Genomic DNA, 13,859 nt, shown 5'->3' with positions numbered 1-13,859 from the left:
TAGCTGTCCCTTCCCATCCAAGCTCTGCTGTCATGCAGCCTGGCATCCCACTGACTTGGACATGTGACTGTCTCATCCCTAAAGGTCTTCCAACAATATGTAAAGAAATCATTTTACTTCAAAGGATTAAATCAACCCTTTCTCATATTCAGACTTCCGGGGGTAACTTGCTACCTTTCAACTGCTGCCTGCCGTCAATCTAAACCATACTAATCCAATTCAAGGTGATGTGGTCTTTGAGCACAGAGTGGAGCTTTCCATGCCTGGACCCTTGGCTCACTATTTTTGGTTCTGGCACGGACTCCCTGAGCAACCTGGTACCCACCTTGGAAATCAGTCTCATGATGGAGCAGCTCAGATGTAAGTTTGGCCAACTTGCTCATTCCCCAAAGACGTGGCATGGATCCGAAAATAATTGGAACCAAAACCCTTATTTCTTGTTTAATATAAAGTCATGTTCATGAGTGGCTAATGAGTGGGGATTAAAAGGCTGCTTCCTCAGCCTGGATAGGACTGATGAGGTCATTTGGGACTTGGAGGCCGTAGCAAGCAAAGGAAAGACCGGTCACTACCACCACCACTAACAACTAACCCGGCCCTGCCTGCCTGACCCCTCACCAGCCTGCCTCTGTCCCGAAGGCCTACTACTGGAGGGAGAGCAGCTTGCTGAAGAATCTGTGGGTGTCTCAGAAGAGACAGCAAGCCAGCTTCCCTGGTGACCGCCTCCGTGGCGTGGTGTCCCGCCTCTTCCCCTACAGTAACTACAAGCTGGAGATGGTTGTGGTCAATGGGAGAGGTGATGGGCCTCGCAGTGAGACCAAGGAGTTCACCACCCCGGAAGGAGGTAGGTCTGGCCTGCAGCTCTTCAGGGTGGGGCAGGAGAAGGGTGGCACACACCTCGGGCCTGGAGAAACTCCAGCGTGGCTCGGCATGGATGGCACAAGGCGACTTCTGCGAGGCCTCCAGGAGTGGATGACCTGCAAGCTGAGCCACTACAGCCATTCCTAGAGCACCATCACCAAGGTGACCTGCCCTGCCAGGAGGTTGTATCTCAAGAGAAGACCTGTGAGGTCTGCTGACACAATTCCAGACGGGTGATGCAGACTGATCCCCGAGGGCACGGTGGGCGCCTGGGCCGCCTCACCACCTTCCGAGGCAGAAGGCAGCACGTCCATCCTGACTGCCTGGAACCATCTGATTTGTTTGCCAGCACCCAACACCTTCACGGTTCTCCCCCCACGTTCTCAAGAAGCCGTCACTGAAATAGTCGGCCTGTGTGTGCGGTGGCTCTGCAGAGGGATACCCAAGTATAGCCCCGCCTTCTGCAGGCCCGTGGTTTCACATGGCCCTGCGGTCAAAATCCCTATTTTTTGTTTCACATAAATTCAAGTTCATGAATTAACAGATGACTGCAAAGTTCCTGGTTCATCTCCTTGTTCTTGCCAGTCTTCTTTTATCTGCCTTGCATCTGTTTCATCCTCCTCCGTTTCTCTTCCCTCCCTCTTTAATTGTTATTTTCCCCATTTTTCCTCTTCTCTTCCTCCTGTCCTCTGTTCTTCCCTCTTGTTCTCTTTATCCCTGTCTTTCCCTCCCCTTGGTTTGGTTTTCATCATTGGCCTCTCCCCAACACTCCCGCCCTCCCACCTCTTCCGGATGTTCCACCCTGGCTTTCTGTCTCCTTACCCCTGAACCCAACATTCTCAGCTCAGAAGCCTGGGCCTGCTGCCTGGACCCAGTGATGAGAATCCTTGTCTGAGGATAGGGAACTGCAGCCTCTGTACAAAACAGCTGTAAGTGGTTCTCTACCTAGGAATGGCTCTGCCCAATTTAGAGGTATCTTTGCAGAATCAGAGCCTAACATGTGCTGAATCCAGGGTAGTTGCTAGAAGAAAACCTGATTTACTTCTTCCTCTCTTAAATAGCAGAGTCTGAGCTATGTTTGTCCTCAGACCTGGAGGAAATGGCATCCTGGATGGGGCAATGGGCTCCGGTCATCTCACGGTTCTCCCAGGCTTCCGTTTAGCAGTGTCCAGCGTGGGGGTTGTCCAGAGGTCAATGCCTTCATACTTGTGCTTTGTTTTCTGTGTTTTCCTCATCCTCCCTTCCCCCTCCCCCTCATCTCCCCTGCTCTCTCCTCCTTCCCCAAGTACCCAGTGCCCCCAGGCGTTTCCGAGTCCGGCAGCCCAACCTGGAGACAATCAACCTGGAATGGGATCATCCAGAGCATCCAAATGGGATCATGATTGGATACACTCTCAAATACGTGGCCTGTACGTTCTGCCCTTCCCTTTCTCTTAGATAATCTGGTAACCAGAAACCCCATTCTCACCACTTTTCCTAAGGACTCAAGGTAGAAAGCCTGTGGGTGCAGATGGCATTGTGGAGGGATGGAGGGGCCAACAAAACAGTTCCCAATAGGATTAGGGGAGGCAGATGGGACTCAATCCCTGCTCTCCTTACGTAGTTCTGCCTGCAGGGAGCTTCTAGTCTCACTGATGAGACAAAGGGAACTCCAGTCTAATGAGGGAGATAGCCATGCCTTTAGGGATCTTTTGTAGTCTTCAACATATACAGAGTCTAGGAGAGAGAGTTCCTCAGGCTCTGGAACTTCCACCTGATGGGGTAGATAGTATACTCACAGGAGTCCACAGTCAGGACACCCCTTGACAAGATGTCATTTACGATAAGGCAGCTGCATGTAGAGCTGCCTGGTGACTGGGGGGTGACCTGAATCGGGAGCCTGGGTTGTAAAGACCCCACCTCAAGAGTTCAGCATCACCATGCAGGGACAGGAGTGCTATTACATTTGAAACACTTTAGGCCTTCAAAAGTAGGTAACATACCTCGTTAGGAAACTCAAAAAGCCAAATGTTGTGTTGTTAGCAATTTTAATAGCCCACTGTGTGCTTGTATGCTGTTCTGAATTGATCTCTGAACCAGACCCTTTCACCCTTTGAGGTCCATTTAATAGGCATTTTACAAAGGAGGCATTAAGAATCAAAAGGCCTAGTGGCGTTGTCCTAGTTCTGTTTGAAAGGAAGAAAGAAAGTGAAGAGTTTTGTCCCTGTTGAAAGGGCTTAAGAATATAAACGGAATCTTTCTGAATCAGCCACATAACTCTGCAGTGAGCTAGAGACAACAGGATCAGTGAAGAAGGATTAGCCCTGGGTGTCATCAAAGAGCCCGGAGGGAGTTCTTGCCCAGCACTCTGCCTTTGAACCAAGCCTTTAAGATCACCAGGCAGGTGCCATCATTTCCCTTTCCAGCAAAGTCAGGAAGGTGTTCTCCCTCCAGCTTGCAGATTATATAACCCATCAATAACTGTTGCTAAAGTTTAATTCCACTTACCTCTCTCTCCCCAGTTAACGGGACCAAAGTAGGAAAGCAGATAGTGGAAAACTTATCTCCCAATCAGACCAAGTTCACGGTGCAAAGAACAGACCCCGTGTCACGCTACCGCTTTACCCTCAGCGCCAGGACGCAGGTGGGCTCTGGGGAAGCCGTCACAGAGGAGTCACCAGCACCCCCGAATGAAGGTAGGTACATCGCGGCAGCCCCTGGGGTAAAAGGTCCCAGCTAATTCAGAGGCCTAGAGAAACACTGAGATCTGTAGCTGGCTGCCTGGGATGGAGAGGAAATGAGACTTGCAAGTCCTCAAGCCCTCAGTAGGTAAGAACCCATCTTATGTGTGAGAGGTAGGTGCTGGCATTGCATCTGGAGCTCAGCTCTCCTTGGACCACTGTGGTCACACCTGAGTCCCCACTTGCCCTGACTTGCTCAGTCACTTGACATCTACCATCTTTCCTTCTTGTAGAGGAATAAGGAAGAGAGCATGAGTTGAGAAATGAGAGAAATCATAATGAACTCCAAAGAACAGTGAGTGTTCACCTCTTGAGGGAGGCAGGAATATGATTGTGAGTGCCCCCATGAGGGCTCTGGGGACAATCTTCTTTCTTTGAAGGCACATGGGTTCAAGGAGGTAGGGGAAACCGTTATGATGACGCTGCTTACTGGCATCATGAGTAGAGCAGAGAATGTGGTCCTTCCTTGCAGCCTGAATTGGATGCATTGTCAGGCTGCAGAGAGGAAGAGGAGTTAGGAAACAGCCATTTGCCAAGCCAGCTTCACAAAGAGCAAATGAGTTCATCTCCTGGGTCCAGGCGTCATCTGGCAGCATTTCATCCCCCACCAGAGCTGCACCTGCCTGAGGACTCCACTAGAGGGTGCTCCAGGCTCACCCATACACACGCTGGCAGTGGGGGAATGTGCAGTCTGGGACCTCTCGAGGAGGCAAGGCTGCAAAAGCCTCAATACTGGCACACCCCCTGGGAAAGGCTGGGGACCCCTGTGTGTCTCCAGAGATACAACGGTCTATTCAACAGCCATTTCTTGAGCACCCACAATGTGAGGTGCCAGACACTGCCACACACAAGGGATATACAAAGGTAGTAAGAAGCTCACACCATCTAGAGGGGGAGCCATCTATAAGAATATCTAATTGCATGTCTAAATGAGGGGGCGCAGTGGCTGGGCAGAGAAGGGGATTCAGTCTTCACGGGAAGACTCCAGAGAAGAGGTGATGTGAGTGGGCACCCTGGAAGCTGACAAGTCATTGTGTCTGGTGCTTTCCACAGAAGGGTCAGGTCCCGCGGCCTGGCCCAGGGCCAGATGGGGTCTCCTGAATACCACCCCTACCCGCATTCCAGGAGAGCATCAGTGCTGCCTTCTCTGGGGGCTACCAGGCCCGCTGCGTCACCCCGGGATCTCAGGCAGCTTCACAAGCTGCCCACATCCTTCCCCAGCCAACCACTCTAGCCAGCAGACCAGCACTGAGGTGGGAGAAGAGGGGCCAGGCAGAAGCAGAGAAAGGCTGACAGCCCGCTCTGCATCCCTCTCTGGTCTCAGAAACCAGGAGTGAGTCACACAACCGGCTCTCCCTCCTGCTGTGCTCTTCTGCACTCTCCCAAGCCCCTGCACGCTCGGGAAGTTTATTAGGGCAGGGGGACTTAGGTTAGTGGCTGATGTGTGTCTGTCACTAAAGGCCAGGCCAGGCCATGATGCACTTTCTTGATTACTCAATTCTGCAAGTAGATAGATAAAGAGAGCCCCTTCTTCCCTCCCTATGTGCACCCCAATACAGAACATCAGTTAAACAAAGCCCTATTGTCCAGCCTCAGTAACCACCACAGAGAATGTTCTGTAGCCCCAGGGAACTATAGGACAAATAGAGGCTTTTTTCTTAACTTAGGGCTTTGCAGAAAATTCAAGAATTTCACTTAGGGCTCTCAGTCCAAAAAAAAAAGAAAAAGAAAGAAAGAAAAAAGAAAGGGCTCTCAGTCCAAATTTGGGTTTCTAACTTCATAAAGTCCAACTGGAGGGGAAGAATTGGAGTGATGGGATACCAGGAGAGGAGCTCCAGGCTCCATCCTTCAAAGTTCCCGCCTTCCAAGGTTGCGATGGTGTGGAGCAGGTGCAGCTGAACACGCTCCCTCTCTCCTATCCATCCCACTACTCAGCATCTTCCCCCAAAGACAGGAATCATCCTTTTGACTGGAGTTGGTGTCCTCCCACACCACCTACTCCTTATCCCCTCAATTCCTGGCATCATGGAGGGTCACCCAGCCTGCTCAAAGTCATGCCAACCTAGCCAGAGCAGGACATGCTATTGAGGACAGAGCTGGGAACATAATGCTCTGAGTGGACTGTCCCTGCAGCCACCTCTTAGATGTCCAGTCCTTGAATCGAGGTAGAAACAGTGGTTAGAAAGGTCTCCAAGGCCCAGGTGGAAGGGTTTCTGTAGGAACATGCCTGACTCAGGTGGAGTTGACCGTGAACCCTGAATGCCAGTTGGCATCCTCAGGCCAGCAGCCAGCACCTGGCCACGCCGTCTGCATAAGGTTTGGGCTGGAACCTTCTCTGCTTTGCTTGTCCTGTGGTCTCACTTGTGCTCTGTTTTCTCTTCCCTTTTCCATCCTTTCTCCCTCTGTCTGGCCATCTTGGGCGCTGTGTTCTGAAGCTACTCCAACCGCAGGTACCGTACCAGCAGTGGAGGTAATGGGCATGGCATGGGGCAGTGCAGGCGGAGCCCAGCCCAGCCAGGGCGGACAAGGAGGGAGAGGCTCAGGCTGAAAGCATGCTCCAGACTCACCCTTTCAGTGGTTGGGAAGCCAGACTGTCAAGAGGGCTGTGTGTGGAGGATGGGACCAGAGGAGAGCAAGCCGGCTTTCCCCCCTTCCCAAACTATTTGCCCCCTGCTGAGAAGGAGAATGGCTCAGCAGGGGTCCCACACACACCGGCCCTGACCTGCTCTCTGGAGCTGCAGTTTGATTCTGACACTGAGTAGATTACTTCCCGTTAACCACCTGAGCCCTTGCCTGGGCTTGACAGCTCAGAGCAGTGTCCCCAGCTGTGGCCCTAGAAGGCGCACTGCAGTAGGAGCAGGGACAGCTGGCTCCTGGTGGGGCTGCCATCTCCTGAAAGGGTGAGCACACTGTGCATGCCGGCTTCGCATGCTGCATGGGGGCCCAGCACCGGCTCTGCCAGCCACCACGGGCTCTGCTTAGTGAGAACAAGCAAGCATGTCCATGGATAGGGCCAGGTGCTCCAGTTCCTGGAGTCTCAGCAGGCACCGTGGGCTGATTGTCTCCTCACCCTTCAGAAACTCAGCTTTTCCAAGTCTTTATCGTTAAGAACAGTCTCCACTCTCGGGGTGTGGGAGGTAGATCTGCAGTGGACTGAGGTGCTGGCCAGCTCTGGGCTTAGGACCTGCTCATCACGTTACTCCTGTCTAGTCCTCATGTCATGGGTTTGGGGGTCATCAAAGGGCTCTTCATCACAGTCGGCCTGTCCCCAGGCTGGAGAAACGAGGCAGGGGACCCCAGGGTTCCTTTCCAGGCCCTCCTCTGAGCCTGAATTACATCAGATGGGAAATGAGAACAGGATTCACCCTGGCAGAGCAAAGGCTACAAGCAAGTGTTCACCAGAGCCTCCTTACATGCCAGGCAGTGGAGGGACGGCTGAGGACCGGGCCAGGAATCTGAGGGTTGGCTTAGGAAGGGGATGCCACCTTGCCCAATTCGATTTCCTCCTCGCCTTTGCTTATTCATTCCCACCCCCATCCTAGGTTGATTCTATTTCTGTTGCACACCCTGCTTCCTTCAGTTTGTGTATGTTTTGCGGCCAGATCTGTGGATGGTGACTGCCATCATCCTTCCCTCTCCCTCAGCCCTCAACATCACCCACCACCCCAGTGCCTCCCAACAAGGTCTGAACACCCCTGTGAAGATGTGAGGCAGAGAGGTGATCCCAGGCCTGGGGAACAGGGTGAGAGCCATCCTTGCCACACTGGGGGCCTCCCTGACTTCCTGCTTGAAGTTTACATAAGTTTCTCCCGTGACGAAGAGGAAACGCAGGGAGGGCACCAGGCGAATCAGCTGCAAGCTCAATGGGGAAGCAGTTCCCTGTCCACCTCCCCTGTTCTGGCACCCTGGGACCCAAGGCAGGTGGGCCTGGCGGCAGGCAGTCTGTCTTGTTCAGTGGGCATCTGTGCTGACCTGTGCTGTCCCTCTACTGAGTGGGTGAGAGGTATCTTTGCAATCACCCCACTTCCTACTTTCCATTTAGAAAAGATCTACACTCATGCAGCATGAGCTCACGGTCTCAATCAAATGTTTCCTGGGCTCCAGCTTCCACGTGACATGGCAGTGGAGGCAGATTGCACTTTTTTGGAAATGAGATGTGCTGATAACATCAGCTGTTCTCAGCTTTAAATGCGTAAGAACCTTCTGCACAATGAGCAGGTGCCAAGCAACGAAACTCGGGTTCCATGTTTTTGACGTGGGCCTGGCGTCCAGCCCACTGCTGACTTCCCTCTCGTCCTCTCCAAACCTGGGCACTATTTCCCCAAACTGCCCTGTTCATCTCTCACCTAGTGAAGATAATCCCTCTCATCCACCTGTATCTGCAGTCTCTTAGGATTGCTGCCCATCTGTCTGACAATCTGTGATTTGGCCAGGGTTGTCAACACGCCATGTGGACATTTTTGGACTAAACCTTCCACCTTGGAATGTCTAGGAAGTGCTGTCCTCTTCTTTGACCCAGCTTAGGTCTGCAAATGTTTGGTGGGCTCTTGATAGGTGCCCTGTTCCGTGGCAGGTTCTGGGACAGAAAGATGAATGACACATGTCATCTCTCCTCACTGTTCTCCATCTCATGCATGGTGCTCCCTGAAACCCTCCTGGGAAACCCTTGGCTGCGGCCAGGGTGCCTTCCAGTGTGCATTAGGTCACAAACCTGTGAGGTTGACGCTGCCTTCTAGGAGGGGCCTTGTGCTTCCAGCTCTAGCTCACTCAGGATCCCCCCTTAGCTAACGGAGAGTCTCTGCCCCCTTCTCCTCGGTCGCCAGGCTGATGGTCTCCACTGAGCGCTGGCCAGGATTGCTTCCAAACTTGTAGCTCCTATTGCGGCAGGAAATGACATCCTAGCCCAGTCATGTGTCTGCCCAGCCTGGTGCTGCTCTATTGGTAAGCCCTACTTCTCAGCTTCATTGCTCTTCTATGCTCTCCTCCACCTCAGCCCCAGGAGATGAAATAATCTGAATCTCCTTGGACCTGAGCAGTGGAAGGTTTTCCCCATGGAACACTTGTCCTCCTCTCGTTCCCACCTGTACTAGCCCCCTGACAGCTCACTGCCTGACTCTTCTGCATCTTCCCTCGGAGGCTTTTCTTCTTTCCTCCACCCTCCCTAGCAATCTGGACGCCCTGTCTTGCCTTGGGACAATAGACACAGCTAATGAGTGGGTCGGAGATGTGCCAGCAGTGACCTTAGCCAGCTGAGGTTGTATCCTCTATGGTAACTTCGATGGTGGGAGCCCCAGGGAGGCTGCCGGAAAGTGACCCCTTTCCTCTCTCTCATCTCTTGCTCCCTCTTACTAAGCCTGAGCCAGACAGGAAGCAGCTAGATAGCCATCATCAGAGAAAAATGCTTCCTTTCTGCCACACTTGGCAGAAGTGGCCATCAGGGGAGGGGACAATGCAGTGTAGAAACATCTCCAGAACCATCTCTCATCCTTGCCTCTGCCCAGCAGGGCCAGTGAGGAAAATGCTGTCACCTGGGCTCTCTTGACACCTCTGTCCCCCAGCTACTCACTGGAACATCCTGGGAAGTGTGTGCCCCCAGCTATGGCCCTGCTGCGGTATGAGTGCATGTGTGTCTCTGCGAGTCTGAGGGCCACATGAGAGAGTGTAAAGCTTTAGGGAAGATTGACTTGGATTCTGGGGCCTGGGAAATGTAGCGCCACTGCACCTGTAGGAAGGGAGGCCCAGGCTCCTGCACTGTGCAGCGTGATGATTCAGGTTAAAAGGGAGTGTTTGCTTTTCTGTTTTGTTTTGTTTACTTGAGGCAGAGTCTCGCTCTGTCGCCCAGGCTAGAGTGCAGTGGTGCGATCTTGGCTCACTGCAACCTCCTCCAAAGGGAGTGTTTTCTAATGATGCCTTTTAGATAGTCATGAGAAGGGCTACCCTGTGAGCATTTGATTTGTCAGAAATTATTAGAAAATATACTATTGACAAGGAACTCCAGCAGGTGTGCACTTTGGGAGGCTGAGGCCAGAGAATTGCTTGAGCTTGGGAGTTCAAGACCAGCCTGGGTTCCATGACAAAACCCCATCTCTACAAAAAATACACAAATTAGCCAAGCATGGTGGACCTGTAGCTGGACCTATAGTCCCAGCTACTCGGGAGGCTGAGGTGGGAGGATTGCTTGAGCCTGGGAGGTCGAGGCTACAGTGAGCCATGATCACACCACTACACTCCAGCCTGGGTGACAGAGCAAGATCCCGTCTCAATTAAAAAAAAAAAAATCAGAGCAGTCCTGCCCAAGTAGACAAAATAATCTCTCCAGGTCTGTTCCAGCAGCACAGAGCAGCAGAAAGAGCCCATGTGTAACTATGGCCATGAGAGCTGCAGGGAGCAGGCCTGGGAGAGAACTGACCTTTGCTGCATGGGTCTCTCAGGCTTTCCCATGTATGTGTGCACAGTGTGTGTGTGTGTGTGTGTGTGTGTGTGTGTGTGTGTGTGTGTGTGTGTCGGTGGGTGGGGATAAGTGAATTCCCTCATGTTGAGTGTTTTTAGTGCTGAGCTTATATTCCAGGGCTGAGGCCATCCTGGACTGAGCACAGCCCTGAATAAAGAATCTAAGAGGGAGAGTTGCCCCACCGCTCACCCCTCCCCACACCGCCCTGATGTCTGTGGGTTGACCAGGGTTTGGGGAATATAGCATTGTGAGCTTTGAGCCTGCCCAGGAACCTCTGGAACGTATGGGGCATAGTCAGCTGCCCAGTGTGACTTCGGTGGCCAGCACCCTCAGGGCACAGTAGTACCTCTGATCTTATTAGTAGGGAAGCAGGAGTATTCCCTCCTTCTCCAAAGAGGGACTTGTAATACTGGAGACCCAAGGGAATGAAAGGGCTTTTGTTGGGCAGGCTCTGGCTGAGAAGGCTTAGGATCACTTCACTCTCCCTTAAAAAAAGCTCTCTGGCAGTTCTTTCTCTGGCATCCCTCCCTGCCCGAGCCCCTTTCTCGGGGATATTATTTTCCTGAGAGATTTGAGGCTGGGTGGGATTCCTTGGGAGTGAGAGTTAGCTGCCTGTGTTTTAAAGTCCCTGCCTACTGCCCCATTAGCATCAATACTAGAAAGTGGAGTGCTGTCAGATCACAGGAGATCAAGTGCAAGGAGGGGAGGTGGCTTTGTCTCTCTCTGCCTGGCCTCATTCTCATACTCTCAGCTTTAGCAAATATTAGATCTGTGGGTAAGGATAGGGCAGCCCTTTCCATGACCTTCTATATCAGGAAAGAAGACCTGTGAAAAAGTTGTCACATACTAAGTTTAGCCCTCCCAAGCTGACCAACATCCAAGAATAGCTTTGGGTGGGAGACGGGTGTCATGAGAGAGTTAGCCCAGATCTGAACGATTCTGTGCCCCATGAAGATTTATGCAGAAAAGAAGCCAGCACGCGCCTCGCTCTGCCTGGGACTCCTCTGTCTGCTGTGGGCTGGGAAGGTGGTGCTGCTGAGTGCAGGCCATTCCATTAGCTCCCTCTTCCCATGTTCTCGTGTGAACACAAAGCACTTGGGGTACCTGGACCCAAAGTTTCTAGAGAGAAAGGCAGTTATAAGAAGTCACTTTGGATTAGAGTGGTTGCAGGAAGGGCCACCATTGAACAGAGAAGGGAAAGAGAGGGAGGAGAGGCAGGGGAATGACCGAGGAGAGCCAAGACCGGAGGAGGGCGAGGGCAGGCAGAACGCCGTGCAAGGCTCGCCCACGCAGAGTGGAGATTGTTCCCTCTCTGTCATCGGGTTTGGGTGGCTGTTTGGGCTCAAGCAGGCATGACAAAGGGTGATTTTGGAGTGACTGGTTGGGAATGGCAGGCCACCCTAAGCCTCTGCTGGACAGGGCCCCACCACCTGCCCACCTCTAGGCTGGGGCTCCAGGGCTGGACCCAACTGGTGCTGCTTGGGCCTGTGTCTGGGTGGCATCTGACCAGTGTTTGGCCTGGGGCTCCATGCCATCCCTGGGGTCTGAGCGACTCAGCGTGTGCCCCCTTCCCGTCTCATCCTCACGCATCCTTGGCTGGGTGCATGCTGGGTGCTTCGGGCCACGCAGACCATGAGAAGAAAATGAAACACACACAGGGCTTCATTCTCTTCCTCTCCCATGGTTGTGTCTTCTGTTGCTGCGACCCGTCTGACCCAGTCCGTTATGCTTGGGGAGGCTCCTGATGACTAAGCCCCATCTCCTCACTGGGCTGCCTGCCTTGCACGCGGGGGCCGTGTATCCAGGCCGGGCACAGCCAAACCAACCAGACTCGGCTGTTTTACATTTCCCTCTCAGCTCCTCCCACATTGCCCCCGACTACCGTGGGTGCGACGGGCGCTGTGAGCAGTACCGATGCTACTGCCATTGCTGCCACCACCGAAGCCACAACAGTCCCCATCATCCCAACTGTCGCACCTACCACCATCGCCACCACCACCGTCGCAACAACTACTACAACCACTGCTGCCACCACCACCACGGAGAGTCCTCCCACCACCACCTCCGGGACTAAGATACACGAATCCGGTACTACGCATCGCCCATGCTCCCCATCCCCTCCTGGCCCGCCTCCCCAGTGGTCTCCAGACAAACCCACAGGCTCCCCCAGATAGTAGGTGGGATCTTGGGTGGTGTTTACCACCACCTCCCTTTGTGTTTCCTTTGGAAACTCACCCATGACTAGATGCTCGGTCCCGTAGCCTGGAGGCCCAGATCTCCCCAGCCTGGCCCTGACACACACACACACACACACACACACACACACACTCCTTGGGTAGTGTACCACTCAGTACCCCTAATTCTAGCCTCAGATCCCTGTTCCTTAACAGACAGCCAAACTCCTTGGGCAGGGCCCCCAGGTTCCAGATGTTAGGACTGCCTCCAGCTACATGTCAGGCAGTCAGCTCAGAGCCGAGCACTCCAGAAGGAAGACAGTGTGAGGAGGGGAAAAGGACCAGATACTGTACAACTGGCCTGAGGGAGTTTCCTGCCCTGGCCACGTCTGCATCCTGCCTAGAGGCTGAGCAGCAGGGAGTAGCTGTGCCAGGCAGCTCTGTTCCCAGAACCCCTGTTCCTTCCTTGCCTCTCCTCCCGCGAGGAACACTCTTTTACAAAGTCAGAGCTTCCAGGAAACTGTATTGCCAAGGAGTCCCTTAATGCCCCAAGCCCTCAAATGCAGGCATGGAGGGAAAATTACGGGCATTCTCAGAGCCCCCTGGTAAGAATCGATCCCAGGGCTGGTACACTGAGCCACGAGAATGCACTGTTCCTGTATCATGCAGCCAGGCCAGGAAGCTCTGTTCTTCCGGTTCGGGGAGACCCCAGGGGAATTCAGCGATACTTCCAAGCGCTGAGCATCAGTCTTTTATTACTAACAAGGGGAAGGTCTGTAGCTTCCTGAGCCCACAGGCCAGCTATAAAATCAGCGTGAGGCAGCCAGCAGGGCTGGCAGGAAGCACCCAGAACTCTTCTGCCACAGTTGTAGAATTGTAGGACCCAGTGGGCACCACCTTTGTCTCCTGGGCAAGTCCCTTTGCCTTCCAAGGCCTCCTTTCTCCCACCCTGCTTCACTTTTCTCGGCCTCCTGAATGAGGATGGAGGCTTAATAGACATGAGAGGATTTTGTTTTTAGTTCAATGACATGGAGTTAAGTGAGCTGTCAGGGAAGACGAGAGGCACAGCTGCCGTGAGCTCCTGAGACCCTGAAAATGCTGGTTTGCTTCACAGGTGCCATCTAGAACTTAACAGGCACTTTCGGAAAAAGTTGGCTGAGGAGGAACCTGCTGGGGTATTAGAAGCTGCCACCAGTGGGTTGGTGATTGATGTTCTTTGGGGCCACGGTGAGGCATCTTTTTCATTCAAGTGGGGCTTTGTGTCCTACAAGTGCTTTGAGTTCAGAGAAAAGATGAACCAAAAATGAAGAGAGGAAGTGGCTCTTGCTCCCCCAGCAAAGAGTTACTTGCCTTCTGAAACATAGGCCTTGTTGCCACATAGGACCAGCCCCTCCAGACTCTCACTCCTCAAGTTCTGTGAGATGCTGCAGAGGCCCTGACCATGGCCTTGATCTTATCTAGACCTTGGGAACACCCCTCAACCATCCTTACCTCCCCTAATGCAGCAGAATGGCTGTAGGAGTTTAAAAATGAGTGTTCACCTTTATCGTGCCTTACATCTCGGGAAAAGATATTTCATAAGTTTACTCTTCTCAGGGTGAAATAGGCCTTTTTATTTGTCCTTAGCCTGTCTTTTTCAGATTTCAAGGGAGC

General features: G+C 52.9%; 2 protein-coding genes across 13 annotated transcripts in view; one reads left to right on the top strand and one right to left on the bottom strand.

Moving 5' to 3' along the window:
- Positions 1-13,859, bottom strand: part of RBBP5 (RB binding protein 5, histone lysine methyltransferase complex subunit) — a 216,952-nt gene that overhangs the window by 72,620 nt on the left and 130,473 nt on the right. The window lies entirely within an intron of this gene.
- The window catches only part of NFASC (neurofascin), a 195,875-nt gene that overhangs the window by 158,411 nt on the left and 23,605 nt on the right, over positions 1-13,859 (top strand). For 3 of the 12 annotated variants that reach the window (XM_055235347.1, XM_055235346.1, XM_055235349.2), the window contains 4 exons: positions 640-844; positions 2,148-2,270; positions 3,363-3,536; positions 6,017-6,031. In XM_055235347.1, coding sequence (XP_055091322.1) covers positions 640-844; positions 2,148-2,270; positions 3,363-3,536; positions 6,017-6,031 — 517 coding nt within the window. Of the gene's footprint in view, positions 1-639; positions 845-2,147; positions 2,271-3,362; positions 3,537-6,016; positions 6,032-11,889; positions 12,121-13,859 lie in introns of all 12 variants that reach the window. The other 9 variants (XM_055235353.1, XM_055235352.2, XM_055235351.2 and 6 more) reach the window with 5 other exon arrangements.

This window comes from Symphalangus syndactylus, chromosome 19 (genome assembly GCF_028878055.3).
Source record: "Symphalangus syndactylus isolate Jambi chromosome 19, NHGRI_mSymSyn1-v2.1_pri, whole genome shotgun sequence".
Taxonomy (NCBI): domain Eukaryota; kingdom Metazoa; phylum Chordata; class Mammalia; order Primates; family Hylobatidae; genus Symphalangus; species Symphalangus syndactylus.
The sequence above is the reverse complement of the archived record's forward strand: the minus strand, read 5'-3'. Positions and strand labels throughout refer to the sequence as shown.